This window comes from Acartia tonsa, chromosome 9, assembly GCF_053477335.1.
Source record: "Acartia tonsa isolate MP-2025a chromosome 9, ASM5347733v1, whole genome shotgun sequence".
Classification (NCBI taxonomy): Eukaryota; Metazoa; Arthropoda; class Copepoda; order Calanoida; family Acartiidae; genus Acartia; species Acartia tonsa.
This window is the reverse complement of record NC_137268.1, coordinates 12,105,928-12,119,107: the sequence shown is the minus strand read 5'-3', so window position 1 is coordinate 12,119,107 and position 13,180 is coordinate 12,105,928. Positions and strand designations below refer to the sequence as shown.

Below are 13,180 nucleotides of genomic sequence, written 5' to 3'. Positions count from 1 at the left end.
CTAACAGGGTGAGGGCAACACAGGTTTACGCCCCGCAAGGGTTAAACATAGGAAAACTACACTCACCCCTTATTTCTAATCTGTTTATGTACTCGATAGGCCCCAATGTAGGCCTATATATCAGTAAGGTAAATACAATTAGTAAGTAGATACACCTAAATTTATATGATTTATCTTTTTAAAAAAAAGTGGAAGAATGCGCAATTTTCATGAAAATAAAACAAATATAAATAAAAACTTTAAATCAACAGATTAACTTAAGAAATCAATGAACCCATGCATCATGGAGAAACAAAATATTGCTATGTTTTCTCAAAGTTAAAGAAGAGACATAGAATTTTAAAGGATCGCAAATAAGAATGTTTTATTTATAAAAATTAAAAGGCTTTTTTTGTCCATTATAAATGTTGCAATAATTAGCTCCATTCTCTGAGGACATCTATATAAAAACAAAACACATCAAATTTTTGTTTTAAAAGAAAAAAATAATAGTAATAAAATTACCAAAACGATCCATTGTTTATCAAGACTTTGGTTACAAACTAAAAACATCCTCCTTCTTCTTTTTTATTAAGATAAAACCTTTGTTTATATTTCTTTTTTCTCTTTAACAACAATTAATTTATGATAATACTGCTTCCTATCCTTGTAATTTCTACAGTATGGTGGAGTACGTACACTATCTTACAAAGAAATTAATTTAAACTAATAAATCTAAAAGTATACCTTTCAAGTGTCTAAAAATTCCATAATTATTTGTGTAAACATAACTAAATTTGGAAGATATTATTGATTTTAGGTATTATATTTTTTCTCTACAGATTTCTTATTTTTTTTATTGCAATGACATTGCAAGTGTGCGTTTAAATTTTTTGTTATTATTTTACAGCCATGGTTCCCAAATTATAATTATGAAATATTAATAGCCTATTTTTCAATTTCATTAAATATTTTATTTATAACTCTAAATAAGCTTGTTTTCTAACAGTTTTGTTTTGGATCTTTTTAAATATAATGTGGGGGGGGGGGCGGGTGGGGGTCAACGCCCATATAAGAATGAAACACCCCATATAAATACACCCTCCTGGTTTTTTCCTGTGCACGCCAATGATTGTACCTATAACAAAAGTAGAATATCCATAACAAGGCAATTCACTCTTACATGGCATTAATCAAAAATAAATTACTTGGATTTTCATGTTCTCTATTTAAATGATACCAGCTGGCTAAAATAACGATAGCCCAATCCTCCCCCTTTACCCAATCACCTACCCTCCTGTTGGAGAAATGAACTGATCAATAAATGAGGTCCATATTACCAACATAAATTGACGATAAATTTCCCCTGTCAATATATCTAAGTAATTATATCAATCATTGCATTTGCTTGATGTTGACAAAGAGAGAAGGGACAATTGGCTGATAATTACTCTAGTCCCCAAAGTTGTATAATAACATTTTCTTGTTTGATGGCGAAACTTTGGTGATTGTTGATTGGTTAGTTTATTAGGTGAGTGTTTAAACGTTCAATCACTAATTCTAATCTACAGAAGGGGTAATTTTGTGTATCATCATTGGGGATTTACATCAACTTATCGGCCTTTGTTTCATCCCTTTAGATCTCTTTGATGTTGATCATTCAGAAAATCAGATTTGTCAATCTATAATAACAATAATCAATGATAACAATAAGTATTTTACTTTTACTAGTTATATGAGAGGTAAAAGCAAGGGAAATATTTTAACAAATTCTGTTTAGTTTCAAACTATAATTTTAAAGTGGACAACCCAATGCAAAAATAGAATTGGTATTATAAATCTTGCAAGAAGTTGAGTTTCATTTGGTTTTCTCTACACAAAACATCAGCATGATTTTACATAAAATATCAGGAAAATAATTGTCATTAAAGAAATTAACAAGATTGATGTTCTCAATGCTCTTTAAATTTGTATTTGCAAATAATCTTTTTTAAGTTCAACAATTATTTTCTGTTTTAGTGAGTTCATTACTTTGTTTGATTATAAATCTTTCTCCATCCTTACCTCACAGAACAACACATCAAAATCTGTTATCTCCAGTATTTAAATTAAACAGTGGAAATAGCAGAAGTTTAAGGTTTGGTAATCAAGAAAGCAAAACCAGTGGTAATGCAGTTTCCAGTTTGAATAGTATTGATATCAGGTGAGTATTTGAATTAGTGTTTGTAGCTTTTAATATTCATTTATCAAACAAATAAATAGTGTATTACAAATATTATATATTTAAGATCTGGCATTAAAAAGCAACTTTCAAAGCAAGAATTCAATAAAATTTGGAAAGAAACAGGTTATAACTACTTTTATTTACAACAACTAAATTTAAATTCAATAGAAGGAAAGAATCAAACATATTGTACTTTTGTTTTTAATGTTACTTTATCATTTGTAATAGGTACTGTACCAGATAAACTGTCTGAAATTCCAGATTCTATTTTGTCTATGACAGTTCAAGGAAGAACTATTAATGTTAATGATACATTATCAACATCACAGGTAAAATTTTTTTCTCTATATAATTTTCATACTTTTCTTAAACCAATATCAAAATATAATTTGCTTGTTGTATTAGTTACCAACTATAAGCTTATTTCAATTGATTAAATTCTAACTTGTTGTTAGTTGGATGAATTTCCGAAATTCAGTTGGGCTTCAGAACCTGGAGCTCTCTATACCTTTCTTCTGGAAGATAATGATGTGGGAATTCCACCTGGAAAACTTGTTCATTTCCTGGCAACCAACATTCCAGGTAATTTTTGGCTGAAATTACATACATATCTTAAGCTAATAATCATTTCTTTCAGATCATTTGATTTTAAAGTTCTACGATTGTTATTGGGTATTATCCTCTTAGGATTTTTTTTAATTTTGAAAATTTTGGTACGTCATCATCAATTTTAGGCAATAATATAGAAGCAGGAGATATTATCTTTGATTACATCCCCAGTGCACCATATGATACAACAACAGAAGGAGATAATATTGACCCAGCAAAAGGAACTAGTCACAGGTATTCATTTTGTGTAAATTGTAAAACATTAAACTTGATTGTTGAATCATTTCCAATAGCTCTTATAATTATATTTTATAATTAAAAATAGTTTACTGTGCAATTCAATCTTGATATATTTAGATACATTGCTTTGGTTTACAAACAAGAGGAAAGAATTGAAATTGTAAGTTTTTTTAAGTTCATTTAAACATTTTATAAATTTAATTAAATTTCTGTTAATTTTGAACAATGCTTAGCCATCAGAAAAGGGCCATGTTGGTTGTACACCTGGTGTATTCAACAGGTTAGGATTAGAACATGATACCCTCAAGAGAGATTATAATTTACAGGTAAAATAAAAAATATTGATATTATAAACATTGTAAAACTTAAATAAAAAAGGTAGTATGTTAGGCACTTGGACAGTAGACTTATGTGTGTGCAATTATTAGTGATAAACCTCTTGTTAATCAAATAAAATTAATTTTGTTCCCTTACTATCCTTAATATTTATTAATTTTCCTAATTCCTATTTTACTTTTTAGGGGCCAATTTCTGGAACTTTTTATACAGCCTCTTATGAGGCAGGTTGGGCTGAATATTGGATCTGCTACTTTTCTGCTGCTATAGGTAAATAACACATCAGATTTGGATGATTCTACAATTACATAAACTAAACTTTAGAATTCTGGAATTTTACCAATTAATCTTTGTACAATCTATAATACAAAGTAGAATGATGTCTGTCTGTCTGTTAGTCCGTCCCTTAAGATCTCAGTAACCAATGAACCGATCGGATTCTTCTCTTAAGGGAATATACCTAGTCTACTGGTCCTGTGGGTTTTAGGCTATTTTCTTGGGGGGTGGGACACCCCCAACCCCCCAAAAAACAAAAAAATACTCCCCCCCCCATTTTTTAAAAGTTTTTTTTGCATATATTGTGGGAAAATTGACGATTCATTCGCAATTTTTTCCGCTGGGATTGGCGGTTAATTTGGAATTTTTTCGGCTGGGTAGGTAATAGAAGATGTAATGATTCCCATACTCACGTCATTTTTTAAAATTTCCTCTTGGGGCAAAATATGACCTGTTTATTTGAGGCGGTTGACCTTTTATTATAAAGTCTTGAACCATTTTTTTTTATTTTTAGGTCAACCACTGCCATTGAGTATACCTGGAATCAATGACTTTGTCAGTCTGGGAGAATGTTCCAGGTGCAAGAAACCAATCAGATATAAAAATAGATGGTACCATACAAAGTTACCATACATTCCATTAATTCAACTCATGTGATGTAATAATATTTCAATAACAAGAATATTAAATTTGCAAATAAAATGCTGTAAATCTATCAACTGAAAATAAATATTTTCTTTAAAAGTTGATTAATTTGAATGTACAGATTATGATTATATGATTCATCAGGTTTTACATACAAAAATGAAGTCAAGGTTGTCTATATCTTTGATATAATGTAAAACAATGTCTGTCTGAAGCTTTCAATACAAAATAAAAACAGGAATTGAGATAAATAAGTAGATTTTTTATATTTAATAAAAAATAGATTATTTAATCCTGTTATCTTATATTTTATTAACCAATTATCAGTTGGTTCTTAGAACTATTTTTTCTAAATATGAAATGTTGTTTTACTGACTAATGATTTAATACTAATGTATTTCTATTGCACTGCATTGGGCAAAAAGGAGTGTAGGGGTGATTTTTGCATAAGAGAAAAAAAAAAATTATTATCCATAAAAATAGAATGGTTGTTTACCTATGAAAACTCTCATCCTTTTTTGTCTAAATTGTTGAAACACTGATGAGCAGAAAGTGACTGACAAAATTTTGTGAGATCTTTATTTATAAATTAAGCTCCATTGTTCACTTTTACCTTAAATGTACTTACTTTCAGAAAGATTTTTACAAGATTCTAATTACAAATGAAAAATATCTTATACACATATTATTTGTGGGATGGGGTAGGTTTTATTTGGGTTTTTTGTACTTTATTGCTATAAAAAGGCCTGTCAGGATCAACAAAGCCTTTTCTGAACATTGGAAATTGAAATTATTTATAGAACATAAAATGTAAAGAATAAGAAAACGTTGAATTTAGTATTGCAAATACTTTACAATGAATATATATAAATATATACAGTAGCTAACAGAATACAAATAAATTTAACTTGTATAATTTTATTGCTCTTTGCAACAGTAACATGATTTCTCAGAAATAATGTAAGAGTTGAAAATCTAAATACTAGTTAACACTTTATTTTTAAAATATCAGAGGATTATCTTAAATATTTAACCTATGTTGAAGTCACTTTGTTTACACATAATAAATTACATTCCAATTAGAAGAATAGATATAGAATATACGTGGATATTAGCACATGTGAAAAACTGTAGTCAATTTAGCTTGCTAACATGGACATCACTTATTGGTAAGTTTGTTCATCCAGTAGGAGGGAATGGGATAAATTGGGTGGATGGAGGATATCGTTATTCAAGCCAGCTATGTTTCATTTTATCAGAGTACATGAAAATATTATACTACATCCAAGTAATAATATATCCATTGCATCATTATAAGAAGACTATTGAGCCCAAATATTTAAAATAAACGTGACACAGTATCTTAGCTACAAATGTTGGTTACAACAGATATTCTACTTTGTTATTGAAACATTGTTATTTAAATTATTATAAAATATACATTTCCCCATCCCTGGGTGTAAGAAAACTTATTTGAAACCATATATCCTTGGAAATGCAATAAAATTTTTGCAAAGTAGTAAGTTTTGGGTATTGAATTTATTTTTATAATAGAACAAATATTTCTAGAATAACATAAAGGGCGTTTGTAATTTTAAAGTGGCAATGCTAGACTTAAGTGGTCATAAAAACAAACCATTCAAATTCTACATTTACAAATCAAACAAACACTTTCTAATAAAAATATGCGTCCTTTAGAAAGATTCAAGCTAATAAGGTTTAAAATCCATAGCACATTACTCACATGATTTTTAAAAAGAAAAAAAAATGAACCATCTAATAATCTTTTTCCTTTTTTTAGATTTATGATCTATTTTGTACAAAGAAAGAAATAACAGTTTTTCTTGTATTTTACGATGGGAAATATGCTCAATGGGTTTATGCATAGATATATTCTTTTTCGAGGATTTTTTACAAGTTAGCAAAAGACATTTTTAAATAACTTTTTTGCCAACATTTTTTGTATGATATAATTATCCTATTGGAAAAATGATTTCTAGAACAAAGTACAATAACATAAGCGAAACTCGATAATAAAGTCATAAAAATGTGGGGGTATGTCCTTAAACAGTATCCTGTATCCAAACAATTTTGGAGGAACGAACTGAAAATTTAATGAGATCTAACACCACCAACCCTCCCCCCTCAAGTGCCTCTAGATGCCTCTAGGGGGCATAGTCGCTATTTATTATATAAAATGCTTATATACAATGGACAATCTAAAATAAAAAAATTGCCAATATTTTAACCTTATTTTTTGCTACATTTAAGAAATTCCTATTATTGTTACTTGTAAATCACTCATTATATTCTTTGAATATCAGTGAAACAAATTCCGAATGTCTGCTACTGGACAATATCAAGATGAAGCTTTTCTATAATTAAGCTTAATATGTCATTTTTGGCGGCTTCCCACAAATTGCCCATCAACTCCTTATTTTTAAATTAATTGAAAATAAAAGAGGGGGTATCTTTTAGTTTGTTTTACCTCAGTGCATGCTAAATTGGATATAGGGTATCCCCACAGGTTTAGAACCCCCTGCAGATGTAAAGCATAAAGAAAAAAAGTCCATTAAAAAAAAAAGAAGATAGAATTTTATAGGTCGAGGAAAAGCACTGTTTAAAAAAATACAATAAGCATTTTGGTAAAAACATGGATGAAATATGTACACTAAGATATATAAGTTTTCCGGAATTTTAATGTTAGGGGGAGATTTGAAATCTGCATCAAATTTTAAGGATTTTTTTATAAAATTCGTTTTTTGTATAATTCTTTATCTAAAAGCGGAAATGCATTTTAAGTTAGTTAATTTTGACCAATAGGATAGGTGGAGTTTAAACTACCTGCGCTCTAATTGGTTGAATGATGTACGCCATCCAATCAGAGCGCAGATTTTTCAAATCCACCAATCACAGATGCCAAAATTAATTAACTTAAATTGCATTTCCGCTTTTAGATAAAGAATTATAGAAAAAACGAATTTTATAAAAAATCCTCAAAATTTGATGCAGATTTCAAATCTCCCTCTAACTTTAAAATTCCGGAAAACTTATATATCTTAATGTACACTGTTAAAAGGAGGCATTTGTGTGTGTGTATGCTATTTGGCTTTGCCCCTACCCTTTCTTAAGTCAAGGGACTAATTTTCATCACTGTTAGAAAATTAAAACATATTTTTTTTTAATTTGTGCAAAGTAACTTAAATTTCAAACTTATACTTGCCAATAAAAATTGGTGTAAATTTTTCAACTGAAAAAAAATATTTTTTTTGAGAGTTGACAAGGCTACTTGGATTGTAAAGTTCAAATAACTTTTTACAATTGCTGTCCTTTATTCAAAATAACTCCTATAGCCAAAATATTTTGTGTATTACTGATATTTTCATAAAATAGATCTAACAAAAACATGTTTATATAAAATTTATTGAAAAATTTGATTTTTGCGTTGTACAATTTTTCAAATTATCGTGAAAACTTTACATAAGGTAATAAATAAGCAACAAAAGAAGAAAAAAATTGCCACTATATGTTGGGAATTTCAATCAAGTTTGTTTTGATTTTAATTTAGCTGCATATTTTATTGAATGGTGGAAAAATTAGAAAACATTCTGGTGCCATACTCTTACCCTATCAACTTTACTTGCAGATAATTTTTTAGTTTTTTATGATCATGTAATGTGATGAGAAAAAAAAATGAAGATTTATTGCCAGAAAAATGCAATTTAGGTCAATTTTGATTATTTGGACCATTTCGAATGAGACCACTGGCTGCCGCTTTGCTGATATTTCTGAGGCTTTCTGCAGGCAGAAGGATTGCCAGCAAAGATGTCTGTCAGTCCTGGTATCAGATTTGGGATGGCAGATTCTAAATGAAATGAAAGTAATTTCAAATTTTTTCTCATATTCATTCCAAACTGATTAATATCCAATGGATTAGAACGGGTTCTCATCACTATGAAAAAAAAAACATGTCTAGCATCTTATTATATCCAGTTTTTACAAAAATAAAAATGTACAATCATAAGATTTAAACCAGTTTTTAAAGCACCTGCCTTCAGCATCTCGGGGCTAAAAAAAACTGGTTTTAATCTTATCATTTTACATTTTATTTCCGTGGAAAGCTGTTTATAATATTATGTGAGAAATAACTATTATATTCTACTTTACAAATTACAAATAATTAAACTCATCAGCCACAATTTATGGAATATTTTTCAAAAGAATTTTTAAAAAAATAATTTAAGATGTACAGACCTTGACAGGATCCAGCAAGACAGAAATAATATTGGCTCACGCCCTCCTCATAGGTAACTGTGTAGTAAGTTCCAGCTACTGGGTTCTGCAAGAATTAAATGCATTTAGTTCATGCTTCATGTCTAAATTTATCAAAGAAAATAAATCATAAATTATTTCAAAGTTTACATTATGAAAAGTAGAAATATTGAAAACATGTTACCCCTAGGTTATAATCTTGTTCCAGTTTAGTGTGAGGAAAATTAGCTCTGTTCAGGAAGCTTGGTTCTGGTCCACACCCTGTTTTTCCATCCTTTGCAGGCTAACACAAAACAGTTACAGTTAGATTGTAGTTATCAAAATTTGATATATTATATACTTTATCATAAGGATAGCGGTATGCCCCTAGAGGGTTTTAGGCGCACTTGATAAGTTTGGAGTTGAATTGGAGAAACCAATTTTTTATTTGAGAATTAGAAAGAAAAATTTTAAAAAATTGGGGTGGGGTGAGATTTTTTTGAGGGGGATGACTACCTCACCCTCATAATTAGTTTAAGTTCCTGAAAAATTTTTTTTTTTTTTTTTTGGGGTGGGGTTAATATTTTCCTACGAGCGATTCCCTATTATTATTTTGGTCACATTTAAATGCTATAAAGATAAGATAATAGTTATTTCTCGCATCGTATTATAAACGGCTTTCCGCGGATATAGAAGTACAATTATAAGATTAAAACTAGTTTTTTTAGCCCCGAGGTGCCGAAGGCACCGGCTAGAAAATGGTTTTAATCTTATGATTGTACATTTTTATATTCGTAGAAAGCTGGATATAATACGATGCTAGACATAGTTTTTTCGTATGGATGAGAACCGGTTCCTATCCACTGGAATTGAATGAATACGAGAAAAATACTTACAATTTCAATTCTTCCATTCTGCTTGTAGACAAGTACCATATGCCTAAATTAAAACTTGCTTTTTTTGAAATACTTATACAATACAAAAAATGTAGAGTATTTTTTCCTGATAAATATATTTTCATTTAAGAAACCTGTTAAGATCCAACACAAAGATTTATTAAAAAATGTAAACTAAGGGGACAGATTTTTTTCCAGAACCTAAGCTATGAACAGACAAACAAACAGAAACAGATACACAACCACCAATTTTAGAAAAAGAATTATTTTTAATAATTTGGAAAAATCTATTTACTTACTTTTTTAACTTTTTGAGATTAGGATCAAAACCATCTGGGCCATCTCTATCAAATGTTGTGCTAGGCCAGTAATCAAATACTATATCACCATTAGCTATGTCTGTACCTGAATACATTATTAGCTTCACAATAAAGTAACAGGATATCTGTCTGTTTGTTTGTACTAAAGGATCACGTCAACTGCTGTACTGTTATGGTTCTCCTTTACAGGTTTCCATGTCCTGGGAAGGTTTATAGCTATTTTGGTGGAGGGTACCACCACCCTCCCAAGAGAAAAAATCCTAGAAAAGAATTAGTGCCCCCCCTCCAATTTTTTTTTTTAAATCTAAAATGGGGTAGTGTTGGTCGACCCCAACCCTCATCAAATTTTTTCTTTCTCTTTAAATCCATATAAAAATTGGGTTATTGAATTTAACTACCCCCTCCTCTAGAGGCCTCTAGCTTTTAAAAACATGTGTCATATTTGGCCTTCTTAGACTATTTTTTTACCTGGAATATTAACCATAAAAAGTGATAAACCAGGACTATTATATCGTTTTGGACAGTGCTAGTAATTTAATGTAATGGATTGATTATCATTCAATGCATTTTTTACAATACAGAACCCCTAGATTTTAAACTTAATAAATTTACCTTTAACATTGACAGCCATAAAGTGTTGAACTTTGATTGGTCGAGGTAATTCAGGCTCATTATCCTCAACCAGGACCATGTAGAGTGCTCCAGGCTCTGTACTCCACCACATTTGAGGAAATTCTCCTAACTGTGAGTATACAAAATTATTAATAACAAAAACTAGGTAAACTTTTTTATTAACTTAATGTCAGTTTAATCTTAAACTTAAAAAAAAACTTGCCTTAGAAAAATAGTTCCAGGAAGGAAAAAAAATATTAGATGAAAATATTTCAATTTGAGGAAGGGTAGTGAGGTGGAGCTCTACTTCTCAAAGCAAATATAACTCACAAGTCCACAAGTATTAGAGATTGTAAGTAATAAACAGACACAAAAACATCGAAAAACTTTTGTTTAATTTATAGTATACTGGTTTAGCAGAAATTTTAGGTGTCCCTCGTATCTACCTGGGAAGTTTGAAGGGGTGTACCAGGAGTGACCAGTTTCCCATCCACCATCATAAACAAAGGGTTGTCAGGGGGGATGGGAAAGAATTCAGGTACAGCTCCTAGATAAGATGGTTTATAAAATCTAATTTCACATTAATTTTATAATTTTTATGTTAAATTTTGTTGTATTTAAATACATAGGTAAAAAAATGGTATTTACAAAATTAACAAAAAATGTTTATGTTTATTTCAAATTAAATTTTTAGTTTGTAGGTTGAGTTCCAAAAAACTTTTTCTTGAATTCTAAAATAGTAAAATATTTGAACTACTACATTTCTACAAATAAATTGTACCTTGAGATCTCCAGCCCTGGTCAAAAACTGCTTTCATGTTGCTATTACCACCATGACCAGCATTGCTAATACCAACAATAGTCAAGCCCAACAAAGCTAAATTAGATATCCTATTATTTAAAGAAGTAGGTTTTTTTTGTCTGATTCTTAAGTTTTAAATAACTACTTGGCCAATAGAGTCCTACATTATAGGGAAGCTTACATAGGAACTATAATTGTTTTGGGATAATGTTTTTTAGATTTAAGTCTTCAGATTGGTTTTAGGCTAGTTTTTTAACCTTCAAATAAAAATAATTGAATTGTAATGGTTTAGTTAGTAGTTATAAATAAGGTCTAGTAATTTATTTTTAAAGTTTGTTAAATATTTCTTTTGATTATTGAATTTACTCTTAATGTTGTTATGGTTAATTAATTTGTTTCTATTTTAGCCTCAAATATCATTTATAGATTTAACTGTAAATCTGCAAAAGCTTAAATGCGTTAATTAGAAACAGAAGCTACAGCATTCAGAACCATGAGAAAAGATATGCATATATAATTTGAACTATACTTTTTTTAACTGACAATAAAACTTTATATCTATATTTCCTGTTTGAGTAGCTGCGCCACTTATAAACATGTGTCCTTGTTTACTTGGACAAAAATATTTATACATATAAATCAAATATTGCTTACCTATGAACAATCTCATCCTTTGTTGTCTAACCATGAAGACCACTAAATACTGACAAATTTTGTGGATACTTCTGTTTATATATCAAAATCTAGCTTGTGTGTACCCTTTGAACTTTATAGTATTACACTTTCATAACAATGCCCTCTGAGGCAAATCAATGGAAATGGTTCAAGAAAGCAAAATAAAGCTTTTGGGGTAGAAAAATTTATTTTACAAATAGAAACTAAAAGGATTCAATGCTCTGAGAATCTCCAAAAACACCTTTTCTGTAAATTGAAAAAAAGCTGTATTTTATCTACAAATAAAAATTTTCATTTTTAGCATTTTCAAATATTTAATTGGCTATTAACCCTTCCATCATAACAAGCATAACAACATCCTTAAAAGAGAAGTTTTTTGAAATGGTAGGACAAACAAACATTAACAATTGTAGAGTGTCAGAACTGAATGATATTAATATAAGTGTCAGAACTATAATGATAATGCATAAAACTAAACAAAATTGTAAGTAACTTTATTGCAAAACTTTTTAATTATAGGATACTGTTCAAGGACATAATTACATTTTTAGGACTTAATTATAGAGATGCTTGTAACATTGAATATTGTGGTATTATAAATCAGTATTCCAAAAATAAGATGAATGGGATAATAATAACCTACTAAATTTGTTGTCAAAAATGTAAAAAATCAGTTAAAAAGTTTTGAATGGACGTACAGACTTTCTGGTAATGATTATAGAGTTGGCATGCTTCTGTAATAGGACAATTTTAACCTGTTCATATTACCAAAAAGAGCTAATTGTCCAGGACCAATCCTATTTATAGAAAATCTTCGCTTTTAAAAATGACCATTTTCCCAATATGGCATTTTGACCACAAACATGCTGTATTTTTGATACTTATTTTGTGTTAGGTTAAGATAAATAAGAAGGTTAGAAGAGTCCTGCAGGGATAGGATTCCATTTAATGATAACCTGGGTTTCTAACTAAAATACTTATTACATCAGATCAAATTGACAATTAATTTATTAAAATATTTTTATTAATTATTATTATTGTTGTAAACGATTATAGTCGACTTCATAAAATGTAAGATTCATGTGATTCAGATTCCATGGAGGCATGTAAGCTATCAACTGTTACAAGGAAAGCTTTCCTATACCTTTAACTAATCTGATACCTAATAACCTGATTGTTGTTAAAATGATTTATTCATCTTATGGAAAAAATCATAAATGATAATAAGAAAAATACAAACAATTAACTAACAAAATGATACATAGATAGCAAATAATCATTAGTACAGTAGGTTAATAACAATGTTTAACAATCT

The 13,180-nt window shown here is 29.2% G+C and overlaps 2 protein-coding genes across 2 annotated transcripts; one reads left to right on the top strand and one right to left on the bottom strand.

Moving 5' to 3' along the window:
• The first annotated feature begins 1,833 nt into the window (after window positions 1-1,833).
• On the top strand, window positions 1,834-4,526 carry LOC145328228 (protein D3-like). The gene is made up of 9 exons (XM_080171836.1): window positions 1,834-2,182; window positions 2,268-2,326; window positions 2,432-2,532; window positions 2,659-2,785; window positions 2,938-3,046; window positions 3,170-3,212; window positions 3,286-3,378; window positions 3,574-3,658; window positions 4,179-4,526. Exons 3-9 carry the CDS (start codon window positions 2,479-2,481, stop codon window positions 4,319-4,321), a joined length of 654 nt encoding a protein of 217 aa, XP_080027962.1. The 5' UTR covers window positions 1,834-2,182; window positions 2,268-2,326; window positions 2,432-2,478; the 3' UTR covers window positions 4,322-4,526.
• Window positions 4,527-7,716: 3,190 nt separating this feature from the next.
• LOC145327723 (OV-16 antigen-like) lies at window positions 7,717-11,900 on the bottom strand. The gene is made up of 9 exons (XM_080171278.1): window positions 11,845-11,900; window positions 11,170-11,265; window positions 10,835-10,935; window positions 10,389-10,518; window positions 9,756-9,861; window positions 9,457-9,499; window positions 8,766-8,864; window positions 8,564-8,648; window positions 7,717-8,174 (listed from the first exon to the last, which is right to left on the bottom strand). Exons 1-9 carry the CDS (start codon window positions 11,876-11,878, stop codon window positions 8,047-8,049), a joined length of 822 nt encoding a protein of 273 aa, XP_080027404.1. The 5' UTR covers window positions 11,879-11,900; the 3' UTR covers window positions 7,717-8,046.
• Between the last annotated feature and the right edge of the window lie 1,280 nt (window positions 11,901-13,180).

Coding starts and splice junctions, on each gene's coding strand:
- LOC145328228 (XM_080171836.1), top strand. CDS start 2,479: ATGACAGTTCAAGGAAGAACTATTAATGTTAATGATACATTATCAACA. Junction 2,786..2,937: donor CCTGGCAACCAACATTCCAG/GTAATTTTTGGC, acceptor CATCAATTTTAG/GCAATAATATAGAAGCAGGA. Junction 3,213..3,285: donor AAGAGGAAAGAATTGAAATT/GTAAGTTTTTTT, acceptor AACAATGCTTAG/CCATCAGAAAAGGGCCATGT.
- LOC145327723 (XM_080171278.1), bottom strand. CDS start 11,878: ATGGTTAGACAACAAAGGATGAGATTGTTCATAG. Junction 8,865..9,456: donor AGAATGGAAGAATTGAAATT/GTAAGTATTTTT, acceptor GTTTTGTGTTAG/CCTGCAAAGGATGGAAAAAC. Junction 8,175..8,563: donor TCTTGCTGGATCCTGTCAAG/GTCTGTACATCT, acceptor CATTTCATTTAG/AATCTGCCATCCCAAATCTG.